Source organism: Nerophis lumbriciformis, linkage group LG11 (genome assembly GCF_033978685.3).
Source record: "Nerophis lumbriciformis linkage group LG11, RoL_Nlum_v2.1, whole genome shotgun sequence".
In the NCBI taxonomy this organism is placed as follows: Eukaryota; Metazoa; Chordata; class Actinopteri; order Syngnathiformes; family Syngnathidae; genus Nerophis; species Nerophis lumbriciformis.
This window is the reverse complement of record NC_084558.2, coordinates 41,962,723-41,976,918: the sequence shown is the minus strand read 5'-3', so window position 1 is coordinate 41,976,918 and position 14,196 is coordinate 41,962,723. Positions and strand designations below refer to the sequence as shown.

At 37.6% G+C, this 14,196-nt stretch overlaps 1 protein-coding gene across 1 annotated transcript in view; it reads left to right on the top strand.

Moving 5' to 3' along the window:
- Positions 1 to 14,196, top strand: part of dck (deoxycytidine kinase) — a 32,175-nt gene that overhangs the window by 16,118 nt on the left and 1,861 nt on the right. Inside the window, exons 4-6 of the mRNA XM_061966548.2 lie at positions 688 to 835; positions 3,286 to 3,401; positions 3,623 to 3,722. Of these exons, the coding sequence (XP_061822532.2) occupies positions 688 to 835; positions 3,286 to 3,401; positions 3,623 to 3,722 (364 nt within the window). The remainder of the gene's footprint in view (positions 1 to 687; positions 836 to 3,285; positions 3,402 to 3,622; positions 3,723 to 14,196) is intronic.

The following is a 14,196-nucleotide window of genomic DNA, read 5'->3' as shown; positions in this document are numbered from 1 at the left end:
GTGTGTTGTGCAGGTGTTTGAGTTGTATTGGCGGGTTATATGGACGGGAGGAGGGAGGTGTTTGTTATGCGGTATTAATTTGTGGCATATTAAATATAAGCCTGGTTGTGTTGTGGCTAATAGAGTATATATATGTCTTGTGTTTATTTACTGTTTTAGTCATTCCCAGCTGAGTATCAGGTCCCACCCGCCTCTCACAGCATCTTCCCTATCTGAATCGCTCCCACTGCCCTCTAGTCCTTCACGCTCACTTTCCTCATCCACAAATCTTTCATCCTCGCTCAAATTAATGGGGAAATCGTCGCTTTCTCGGTCCGAATCGCTCTCGCTGCTGGTGGCCATGATTGTAAACAATGTGCAGATGTGAGGAGCTCCACAACCTGTGACGTCACGCTACTCGTCTGCTACTTCCGGTACAGGCAAGGCTTTTTTATCAGCGACCAAAAGTTGCGAACTTTATCGTCGATGTTCTGTACTAAATCCTTTCAGCAAAAATATGGCAATATCGCGAAATGATCAAGTATGACACATAGAATGGACCTGCTATCCCCGTTTAAATAAGAAAATCGCATTTCAGTAGGCCTTTAAGCTGGGTGCTTAAAATAGTTCAGTATCGCTCGATCAGTGCTTGCAATGTATTCCTTTCATAGCGTTAACCCTTCGTAAACCTGCTGTGTGCGTCATCAGGTACATTTTTGCGGCCAACCTGTACGAGAGCGAGTGTCTCAACGAGACGGAGTGGTCCATCTACCAGGACTGGCACGGCTGGCTGCACAGCCAGTTTGGCCAGCACATCCAGCTGGATGGAATCATCTACCTGAGAGCCCCACCTGAGGTACACCTGAGGCAATACAAGCCCCTCCCCCTTTCTCTTGTATTACTCCATCTACACAACGGCAGTCATTGGTGTTGTGTTTGTATGAATGGCTTCACTGTGAAACTTTTTTTTTTTTTGCTCCAGGGAAGAAAATGAAAGTGGTTATGCAGAATCTTTATAGTCAAACCACTTTGATTCTGGAATGTTCCACCTCCAAAACATTTTTTTCCCATAGGCAGCCATAATCAACTGTAGAGTTATAGTCACGTTGTTAACTGTCATGCAAGTGCAAAAAAAAAAAAAGAAGTTAACCGCAAGTATTATTAGCACGTTAATGATTACTGACGGTGTAATGCGAGGATGATTCATGTCGCAGGCGTGCGTCACACTTTGTGTTCTAAATGATCTTACAAGTGTAGGAATAAGCCCACTGCGGTTTGAAGACGTTCATAACAAAGACCCACTTCCTGGCACCTTATTTAGCGCGCCTTGCTGAGGCTGCGCCCTCTCACGGGATATGGGGTGGTTTGTTGCAACTCTCGAGTGAGTGAAACCGAAAGTAATTTGAAAATTTTCCACTGAAAAAAACTAACACAACCAAATAGGAAATCTTGGAGGTGTGTTGTCGTTGTCATGTTGGGGGGAGAAAGGAACCTGCCAGTGCGATTCATTTTTCACTCAAGGAACCTCAACTCGTCAGTGCCGGAAGCACTCGTGCGCGCAACCGCCATGCTGGACTGTGGGCAAGACACAACGATCATGCCACTCACTTGTGTTGCCAGCGACAAACCCCAAAAGCAGTGAAGTTGTCACTTTGTGTAAATAAAAACAGAATACAATGATTTGCAAATACTTTTCAGCCTTTATTTAATTAAATAGACTGCAAAGACAAGATACTTAACGTTCGAACTGGAAAACGTTATTTTTTGCAAATATTAGCTCATTTGGAATTTGATGCCTGCAACATGTTTCAAAAAAGCTGGCACAAGTGGCAAAAAAGACTGAGAAAGTTGAGTAATGCTCATCAAACACTTATTTGAAACATCAGGCTAATTGGGAAGAGGTGGGTGCCATGATTGGGTATAAAAGCAGCTTCCATGAAATGCTCAGTCTTACACAAACAAGGATGGGGCGAGGGTCACCACTTTGTGAACAAATGCGTGAGCAAATTGTCCAACAGATTAAGAATAACATTTCTCAACGAGCTATTGCAAGGAATTTAGGGATTTAACCGTTTACGGTCTGTAATATCAGCAAAAGGTTCAGAGAATCTGGAGAAATCACTGCACATAACATTGAATGCCCGCGACCTTGGATCCTTCAGGCGGTAATGCATCAAAAAGCGACATCAGTGTGTAAAGGATATCACCACACGGGCTCAGGAACACTTCAGAAAACCACTGTCAGTAACTACAGTTGGTTGCTACATCTGTAAGTGCAAAAAGAAGGTAAATAATGGGCTTAAATGAGGTAAATAACATGTAGAAGAAGGTAAATAAAAGGAAAAGGAGGCTAATGGAAGGTAAAAAAATTTAAATAAAAATATAAAAGAAGGTAAAAGAAAGGTAAATAAAGGATAACATAGTTACCGGTAAATATGTAAAATAAGATAAATAACGGGTTAAAAGGGGGTAAATAACAGGTAAAAGAAGGTTGATGCAGGTAAGAGAAAGTAAATAAAAGGAAAATAAGGTACCGGTAAATAAAAGGTAAATGGAACATAAAAGAAGGTACATAGAAGGTAAAATGGTGTAAATAAAATGTAAAGGAAGGTAAATAAATGGTGAAACAAGGTAAAGGACAGTAAATAGAAGGTAAATCAAATCTAAAGGAAGGCAAATAAAGGGTAAAATAATGTAATTAAAATGTAAAACAAGGTAAAATGAAGGTAAATAAATGGTTAAACAAGGAAAAGGGCAGTGAAAAGAAGGTAAATCAAATCTCAAGGAAGGTAAATAAAGGGTAAAAGAAGGTAAATAAATGGTTATGGAAGGTAATTAAAAGGTAACATAAGGTAAATCGAAGCTAAAGGAAGGTAAATAGAGGGTAATGAAGTCTTTGGCAACCAAAAAAAAATCTTTGTTTATTTCCATAACTTTCCTTGGAATACGCATTGAGACTATGTAGTGTTTTATCCGATTAATCGAACAAACTCATCGATGGATTACTCGATTTCTAAAATAGATAGCTGCAGCCGTAGAAAAAATGATATGTAATAAAAGAAAATCAGGAACTCGTTGAACTATTGTGTTGAAATTGTTAAACTGTCAATAATAATAATAATAACTGTCCATAAATACAACTAATGAACAGTTAATACATGTGATCAGTATCAGTTGATCTCACTCATGGACGGCCGTATCGGCAGCGGGAGGCACCCCTATTCCAAAGTGTATCTCAGTGGACTTTCTCAAGTACTGTTCCTTGACAAGATCGGTTGTAATAAAGTTTCCTCTTCCTGCATGTAGAAATGTCTTGAGCGTTTGCACCTGCGAGGTCGCGAGGAAGAGCAGGACATCCCACTGGAGTATCTGGAGAAGCTCAACTTCAAGCACGAGAGCTGGCTGCAGCACAAGACCATGATGTGAGCATTCCTCATCCCTTTCCCAAAACCCTGACGTGTTTGCTGTGCGCAAGGAGGACTCGTGTTGTCGCCAGTCCTGGCAGCCAAGTCACGTTTCAGCCGAAAGAAAGAGCGCCTTTCATGAAGGAAGCCTGCAGAGGAATGGAAAGGCTTCCATGTGACCCGTGTCTGCCTTCATGTGTATTGCTGTCTAACGTGTGAATGATTTCCTCTCCGCGCAGGATGGACTTTGAGTACCTCAACGACGTGCCGGTTCTGACGCTGGACGTGAGCGAAGAGTTCAAAGGCAACGAGAGCAAGAGTGCCGACATGCTGGAGAAGGTGAGCGGCGGTGGCGCTACCACAGGGGTGTCCAAAATGCGGCCCGGGGAACATTTGTGACCCGCAGCTTGCTTTTTATCGGCCCGCGACCCATTCTAAAGACAAAATAACAACATTCCGGATTAGAACTTTACACTGGAAAACTAACAGTTATCATATATCATATCAATCTTTATTGCAGACCTTACACACATAAAAACACTAGGGCTGCAACAACTAATCGATTAAAATCGATTTTAAAAATAGTTGGCGATTAATTTAGTCATCGATTCGTTGTATCTATGCTATGCGCGTGCGCAGAGGAATTAATTTTTTTTTTTTATATAAACCTTTATTTATAAACTGCCAAATGTACAAACAGCTGAGAAACATTAATCAAAATAAGTATGGTGCCAGTATGCTGTTTTTTCCCCCAATAAAATACTGGAAAGAATAGAAATGTAGTTTGTCTCTTTTATCCAATTATTAATCGGAGTAATAATCGACAGATTAATCGATTATCGAATTAATCGTTAGTTGCAGCCCTAATAAACACAATACAAAACATTAAAAATAAAACATTAAAAATAAAACATAAAGCCCAAATGTCAATGTATTATACAGCATTGTTCACATGTGAATAATATACAGTCTATTATACAGCATTATTCACATGTGAATAATATAGTCTATTATACAGCATTATTCACATGTGAATAATATAAATACAGTATTACACAGCATTATTCACATGTGAATTATATAAATACAGTCTATTATACAGCATTATTCACATGTGAATAATATAAATACAGTCTATTATACAGCATTATTCACATGTGAATAATATAAATACGGAGTATTATACAGCATTATTCACATGTGTATAATATAAATACAGTCTATTATACAGCATTATTCAGATGTGAATAATATAAATATGGAGTATTATACAGCATTATTCACATGTGTATAATATAAATACAGTCTATTATACAGCATTATTCAGATGTGAATAATATAAATACGGAGTATTACACAGCATTATTCACATGTGAATTATATAAATACAGTCTATTATACAGCATTATTCACATGTGAATAATATAAATACAGTCTATTATACAGCATTATTCACATGTGAATAATATAAATACGAGGTATTATACAGCATTATTCACTTATAAATTATATAAATACAGTCTATTATACAGCATTATTCACATGTGAATAATATAAATAGAGTCTATTATACAGCATTATTCACATGTGAATAATATAAATACGGAGTATTATACAGCATTATTCACATGTGAATAATATAAATACAGTATTATACAGCATTATTCACATGTGAATAATATAAATACGGAGTATTATACAGCATTATTCACATGTGAATAATATAAATACAGTTAATTATACAGCATTATTCACATGTGAATAATATAAATACAGTCTATTATACAGCATTATTCACATGTGAATAATATAAGTATGGTCTATTATACAGCATTATTCACATGTGAATGATATAAATACAGTATTATACAGCATTATTCACATGTGAATGATATAAATACAGTATTATACAGCATTATTCACATGTGAATAATATAAATACAGTCTATTATACAGCATTATTCACATGTGAATAATATAAATACAGTCTATTATACAGCATTATTCACATGTGAATAATATAAATACAGTATTATACAGCATTATTCACATGTGAATAATATAGTCTATTATACAGCATTATTCACATGTGAATAATATAAATACAGTATTACACAGCATTATTCACATGTGAATTATATAAATACAGTCTATTATACAGCATTATTCACATGTGAATAATATAAATACAGTCTATTATACAGCATTGTTCACATGTGAATAATATACAGTCTATTATACAGCATTATTCACATGTGAATAATATAAATACAGTATTACACAGCATTATTCACATGTGATTTATATAAATACAGTCTATTATACAGCATTATTCACATGTGAATAATATAAATACAATATTATACAGCATTATTCACATGTGAATAATATAAATAGTCTATTATACAGCATTATTCACATGTGAATAATATAAATACAGTATTACACAGCATTATTCACATGTGAATAATATAAATACAGTCTATTATACAGCATTATTCACATGTGAATAATGTAAATACAGTCTATTATACATTCAAGTACAGTCAAAAAGGAACATATGCATTTAGGCTATAAAGGCGTAATTCGGTCAAATGCTAAGCTAGCATGTAGCGCTATTGACTTTGAATGGACGCTGCCTTGATCGATTTTTTCAAATTTAGTTTTATTTTATTTTTTTACGCTTTTGCAGATCGAGGTTTAAGAAATGACATTCAAAGAACCTAGCCCTGGTGTGCATCTGCTCAGGCCTGTATGAACTAAATATAGATCATCTTAACCAATTTTCAAGGAAAAGATTGACTCACCGCTGACAGGGTGTGTAGATAAAGACGGAGACGTGTCAGGTGAGCGGGTTTGTTCCAAATTAGATGGGGTTGAGCACAGCAGCCACGGTGATTCGCGACAGCTGTGGAGGAGGATGTTTGACAGGTGGCCCCGCGATTTACCGTAAATGATATGCGTCAACTTGGAACGTGACGTCACTCGGTTATTAATAAACACGCCAAAACGTGATCATTGTCGCTAGTAATCCTGACCTCATTTTGATTTTAAAAAATCAGCTAAAATGGCTTACATTTTTTTCTTTTTGTAGGTTAGTATATTGTGCTCCTGAGTTAATGTTTCTGATCAATTTGAATTTATCATAATTACCGTATTTTCCGCACTATAAGGCGCACCATCAATGAATGGCCTATTTTAAAACTTTGTTCATATATAAGGTGCACTGAATTATAAGGCGCATAGAATAAACGCTACAGTAGAGGCTGGGGTTACGTTAATGCATCTATTAGATGCGAGACCTGTTGTGGCTCAATATCGGTCCATATATAAGGCACACCGGATTATAAGGCGCACTGTCAGCTTTTGAGAAAATTTGAGGTTTTTAGGTGCGCCTTGTAGTGCGTAAAATACGGTAATTAAGTTTCTTTAATTAAATGTTTCAGTTTCAAATGGTTCAATTCGGTCAAAAAAGCTTAAATAAGAGAGAGAGATATAAAAATGGGACCCATTACCTCCCTGCTTGGCACTCAGCATCAAGGGTTGGAATTGGGTGTAAGATCACCAAAAATGATTCCCGGGCGCAGCCACCGCTGCTGCTCACTGCTCCCCTCACCTCCCAGGGGGGGGGATCAAGGGTGGGAGAATACTTTTTGTGTGTGTGTGACAATCATTGGTACTTTAACTTTAATATATATTTTTGTTTCAACCAAACTAATGCAATTTAAATATTTTCTGTTACAGACCAAAAAACAATGTTAATGAAGTTATTCTTTGTTGTAAGTTGATCTATATTTATTTACCGTATTTTCCGCACTATAAGGCGCACCTAAAAACCTCAAATTTTCTCAAAAGCTGACAGTGCGCCTTATAATCCGGTGCGCCTTACATATGGACCAATATTGAGCAACAACAGGTCTCGTAACCCCAGCCTCTACTGTAGCGTCTATTCTATGCGCCTTATAATGCGGTGCGCCTTATATATGAACAAAGTTTTAAGATAGGCCATTCATTGAAGGTGCGCCTTATAATCCGGTGCGCCTTATAGTGCGAAAAATACGGTAATTGTTTTTTTGAATTTTATTAAGGATGCAATGTTATGCAGAGGTGTACTTATTACCGTTTTATAAACAAGTGATACTATTTATAGTCAGGGCACAGAGTGGGTAACATAAGGTGGTATTAGTACTACCTTATGTTAACGTTACATGAGTAAACGTCTATGCTAGTGGCCCCGCCTCCACCCACAGAGACAAAGAAAGTGGACGGCTGACACGAGTCCGCTTCAATGCAAAGGATGGAACCCTCTTGCAGCCGTTTTGGAAGCGACTGAGTAATAATACGTGACCATTTTTGTTTATACTTCCGTTAATTTCCTTTTCTAGGAGGTTATGTACAGTATTAGCGTGGGTTGATTTGTCCGTTTTTAGTGAGTCAGCAAAATAGCTCAAAAGGTTAAGGGCGGGTGTTGTTGAAACTTTTAAGGAAATGCCATAAGTAAGAAACTAATGATTAAAATATGGGACTGAGTCATTCCAGAAAAAAAATGATGATTTACTATCAGGAGATACGGCCTTATTATGCAGTTGTTAGTTTCTTTTTACATTTGCACCACCATTAAGAAAGCTGGAAAGTCTCTACAAATATTTTCTTCTTAAAGGTTTAAAAATGGTTAGCATTCTAACAGTTAGCATATTTCAAGTACCAAGTTATAGGACTCTGAGGTGTTCGGCTATAAAATTGACAAAACAAATGTTTACATGCTTACAGTTTGAATGTATCAAGTACCAAGTCATATGACTAGTAATTGTACGCATGTAAAATTTGCTATTAAAAAAATATATTTAGCATGCTAACAGTTAGCATATTTCAAGTACCAATTTATTGGACTCTGTTTTTTTTTTTTTAATTTACAAAAATCACAAAATAAATAATACAAATAAAATACAGCAATGGCAACCCAATCCCAGCTATACAATACTTATTTAAATTTACAAAGTAATTGAGAAAACAATATTAATAAAAATTATAAAAGAAACAGTATCAATATTAATAATAATAATATCAACTAGAAAATTTCTCGCGGAAATTTTGACGGGCTTGCTATCTGTGCTCTGGACCTCTGGCCGGGTGTCGCCGGAAGCCGCCGTGCTTTTAAGACGGTGCCGAGTGTCAGAATCCGCGCGTTTTAGGTGTACCTGTACAAAATGAGCTCCAGAGCTAGCCTAAAATGTTAGCATGCGCACATTAAAATGCTAACACTTAGCATGTGTGCTAACGAAGGCCTGCTAACAGTTAGCGTTAGCTAGCGGTGTATGGCTTCGGAAATAGAGAAAAAAAGTGTAAAATTAGATGAAAAAGTTAGCATGCTTAAGTTAGCTACCTAGCGTGCTATTGTTTGCATGCTAAAAGTTAACAAGTGTCACATAACAAGTTGTATGACTGGGGTAAATGGTTGCAAAACTAGCTCAAAAATTTAGCAAGTTAACGTTAGCATGCTACCACTTAGCATGTGTCACATGCCAAGTTATATGACTGTAAGGTGTATGGCTGTCTAATTAGAGAATTTGTTTTAAAGTTAGGTAAAAAGGTAGCATGCTAGCAGTTAACAAGTGTTACATACAAAGTTATATGACTCTAGGGTAAACGGTTGCAAAATTAGCTAAAAAAAACAACTAGCACTTTAATGTTAGCATGCTAACGTAAACATGCTTCAGTTACTGCATACAGTATAGCAGGCCCATAATAATGGTTGTATAATGTTTTTATATCCAAAAATGTATTTAAAAATGTTAGCAACAAAAAAAATTGTTTTTATTTTATTATCAATTCTCGAAAATTATGATTTGATTTAGAATCTGAATAAATGAAACCAATTTGGATGTCAATCAATGTTTTTGATTGCCATTGACGTAATAGTGAAGTGCCTTCAGTCTGCGCAATACAAATAGAAACACCCAAGATTTAAATAGTCCTAAAAATAGACCTCACACACATGTTTTCAGAAGTATTGCAAGTTACCATATTGAATAGATAGAAGCATTCTCGCCCGCCAGTGATACTTGTTCACGTGCACATGTCAAGCGCCTTGGAATGGGGTGTGAAAAGACGCTGATGTTGCAGCTTTGTGTTGATACCTAAGCACCAGCGCACATTTTTTTAGTGCATATAAATAACAAAAGGTGTGTGTGTGTGTGTGTGTGTGTGTGTGTGTGTGTGTGTGTGTGTGTGTGTGTGTGTGTGTGTGTGTGTTCTGGCAATGCTTACTTAATGGGGACATCACTCTGTTTACTCAGTCATCTTTAGGGGACCTCTGACGGTATGGGGACAAAAAAACAGGTCCCCTAAAGGGAAATCTTTTTAAATGATAGTCAGATCCATTCTGAAGATGCCTAAGTGATTTTTAAGCTTTGGCCCATAAAACATGTTTACTGGTTAGTTTGAGTGTGAGACATTTGCATTCAATGTTGTTAAAAATAAAAGTTTAAATAAGTTTGTATTTTATTTCTGTGGTTTAAGGTAAGATAAGATAATCCTTTATTGATCCCACACCAGGGAAATTTGGATTACTTTGTTTACGTGTTTCAAATATTGGTAAAAGAGAAAATTAATTTTCTTGAAAAGTGAAACATGTGTTATCCTGGCATTAATAGTACTGTGATTCTGTATGGTATCCATCCTTAGTTAAAACTAATATGTTTTCCCTTGTCCCCACAAGTGATGATCAAAAACTTGGTCCCCATTCCAAATGATAACCTGTGTGTGTGTGTGTTTGTGTTTGTGTATAAGTGGGTGTGTGGGGATAAGTGTGTATATATGTGTGTGTGTGTGTGTGTGTGTGTGTGTGTGTGTGTGTGTGTGTGTGTGTGTGTATATATTAGTGTGTGTGGGGGTGAATATGTATATGTAAGTGTGTGTGGGGGGTATACGTGTATATATAAGTGTGTGTTTGTGTGTGTGTGTGTAAATGTGTGTGTATATATATATATAAGTGCATGTGTGTGGGTATGCATGTATATATAAATGTGTGTGTGGGAAAATGTGTATATTAAAGTGTGTGTGGGTGTATATAAGTCCGTGTGTGGGGGTGTGTGTGTACATAAAAGTGTGTGTGGGGGTAAATGTGTATATATATATGTGTATGTGTGTGGGTATGTATGTATATGTAAGTGTGTGTGAGGGGGGGGGGGTATACGTGTATATATAAGTATGTGTGTGTGTGTATATACATAAGTGCATGTGTGGGTATACGTGTGTATAAAAATGTGTGTGGGTAAATTTGTATATTAAAGTGTGTGTGTGTGTGCGCGTGCGTGTGTGTTCTGGCAATGCTTACTTAATGGGGACATCGCTCTGTTTAGGGCTGCAACTAACAACTAATTTGATAAACGATTAATCTGTCGATTATTACTTCGATTAATTGAAGCAAGCAAGTGGTGCTACTGGAGCTGACTGTCCCCTGGGAGGAGCGAATTGACGAAGCAAATGAGCGTAAGAGGGCCAAATACGCTGAGCTCACTGTAGAGTGTCGGAGTAACGGCTGGAGAGCCCGCTGTGAACCAGTCGAAATTGGGTGCAGGGGTTTTGCTGGTCACTCACTACAGCGTGTGTTCAGAATCCTTGGCATTAGAGGACTGCAGTCGAGAAAAGCCACCAAGAACATCCTAGAGGCCGCAGAAAAGGCCTCCCGGTGGCTGTGGATCCGTAGGGGGGATCCGTGGTGCGCTACTTGGACACAGGCCGGGGTCTGATCACCCCCGGCTGGGTCGCCCGGGCGAGGGTGTCTGATGATTAAAGACCCGAAACACCCTATGACCCCGGGTTTATCACTGATGACGTGTCCAAGCATCACCGTGAGGTGTATTCAAGTTCTATCGATTAATAATCGGATAAAAAAGAGACAAACTACATTTCTATCCTTTCCATTATTTTATTGGGGAAAAAAACAGCATACTGGCACCATACTTATTTTGATTACTGTTTCTCAGCTGTTTGTAAATGTTGCAGTTTATAAATAAAGGTTTATTAAAAAAAAAAAAAAAGTAGCCTCTGCGCATGAGCATAGCATAGATCCAACAAATCGATGACTAAATTAATCGCCAACTATTTTTATAATCGATTTTAATCGATTAGTTGTTGCAGCCCTAGCTCTGTTTAAACAGTCACCTTTAGGCATACTTGCCAACCTTGAGACCTCCGATTTCGGGAGGGGGGTGGCGGGGGTGGGGCGGGGGCGTGGTTAAGAGGGGAGGAGTATATTTACAGCTAGAATTCACCAAGTCAAGTATTTCATATATATATATATATATATATATATATATAAGAAATACTTGACTTTCAGTGAATTCTAGCTATATATATATATATATTTTTTTTTAATTATATATATATTTGTATATATAAATAAAATAAATACTTGAATTTCAGTGTTCACACACATAACACTCATCTTGTTGAGTTAAGGGTTGAATTGTCCATCCTTGTTCTATTCTCTGTCACTATTTTTCTACCCATGCTGAACACCCTCTCTGATGATGCATTGACGTGTGGCACGCACAAAAGTGCTTTCATCAAATGCATTAGAGTCTGGAATCTTCCGTCTCTCCCTAGCATGGCCCAAAACCGGTCAATCTTTGCTTCCTGAGGAAGATCTTCAGTGCCAAGCACTTGGTAGTCCACTACTTCTTCCCGGAGGCTAGCCAGGTCCAATCGCAGCTGCGGCTTGGAACTTACAAGCTGTTATGAGAGTAGTGTATGTGTGTGTGTGGCCCTTTAATAGGTGAGCATGTGAGGTGAGTGACATCAGTGAGTGTGTGGGCGAGAGAAGAGAGGGAGCGGTAGCGTGAATGCGGGCGCGGACTAGTTTGTTTTGTGTTGGATTGGCTGTGTGCAAGCAATCAATAAAGCAAGATTTGCAACTAATCGCCGGACTCAGGCAGGAAAGGTGCAACAAAGCGTATTTCTTCATCTTACTCGTCGTCGGCGTCGCCATGGCTGTATCTTCCTCGTTCTTCTGCTTCGTCTCCTTGTTGTGTGCGCAGTTGTGCACTGCACTCTCTAAAAGCCGTATATGTTATTGATGTTATAGATGGCAGTATTGTCCTGTTTAAGAGTGTCACAACATTGCTGTTTACGGCAGACGAACTGCTTTACGGTAGACAAAAACATGACTGCTGTTGTTGTGTGTTGTTATCGCGCTGGGAGGACGTTAATGAAACTGCCTAACAATAAACCCACATAAGAAACCAAGAACTCGCCCTCCATCATTCTACAGTTATAATGTGTTTGGGCAGGCATGCTGTTTATATCGTGGGAAAGCGGACTCAGGTCCGCATGGAGCTGGAGGGGGCGTGGCCTCCAGCTCCGCCTGAATTTCGGAAGATTTTCGGGAGAAAATTTGTCCCGAGAGGTTTTTCGGGAGAGGCACTGAATTTTGGGAGTCTCCCTGAAAATCCGGGAGGGTTGGCAAGTATGCCTTTAGGGGACCTCTGACGGTATGGGGACAAAAAAACAGGTCCCCTAAATGGAAACCTTTTTAAATGATAGTCAGATCCATTCTGAAGATGCCTAAGTGATTTTTAAAATAGTAGATTAAGAGATAATCAGCAAGACTGGCTAAGTAGAACTGTTTTTTATGTTCTTTATGTTCAATTTTGTAAAAATAAAAGTTTAAATTATTTTTTATTTTATTTCTGTGGTTTAAGGTAAGATAAGATAATCCTTTATTGATCCCACAACAGATAAATTTGGGTTACCGTATTTTTCGGACTATAAATCGCAGTTTTTTTCATAGTTTGGCCGGGGGTGCGACTTATACTCAGGAGTGACTTATGTGTGAAATTATTAACACATTAGCGTAAAATATCAAATAATATTATTTATCTCATTCACGTAAGAGACTAGACGTATAAGATGTCATGGGATTTAGCGATTAGGAGTGACAGATTGTTTGGTAAACGTAAAGCATGTTCTATATGTTATAGTTATTTGAATGACTCTTACCATAATATGTTACGTTAACATACCAGGCACGTTCTCAGTTGCGTCATATAACGTACACTTATTCAGCCTGTTCACTATTCTTTATTTATTTAAAATTGCCTTTCAAATGTCTATTCTTGGTGTTGGATTTTATCAAATACATTTCCCCCAAAAATGCGACTTATACTCCAGTGCGACTTATATACAGTATGTTTTTTTTCCTTCTTTATTATGCCTTGTTGTCCGGTGCGACTTATACTCCGAAAAATACGGTACTTTGTTTACGTGTTTCAAATATTGGTAAAGTGAAACATGTTATCCTGGCATTAATAGTACTGTGATTCTGTATGGTATCCATCCTTAGTTAAAACTTATAAATGTTTTCCCTTGTCCCCACAAGTGATGATCAAAAACTTGGTCCCCATTCCAAATGATAACCTGTGTGTGCGTGTGTGTGTGTGTTCTGGCAATGCTTACTTAATGGGGACATCGCTCTGTTTACACAGTCACCTTTAGGGGTCCTCTGACGGTATGGGGACCAAAAAACAGGGAAACCTTTTTAAATGATAGTCAGATCCATTCTGAAGATGCCTAAGTGATGAGTAATGAGTTTGTATTTTATTTCTGTGGTTTAAGGTAAGATAAGATAATCCTTTATTGATCCCACAACAGGGACATTTGGGTTACTTTGTTTACGTGTTTCAAATATTGGTAAAAGAGAAAATACATTTTCTTGAAAAGTGAAACATGTTAACCTGGCATTAATAGTACTGTGATTCTGTGTGGTATCCATTCTTAGTTAAAACTAATATATTTTTCATAAAAATAAATC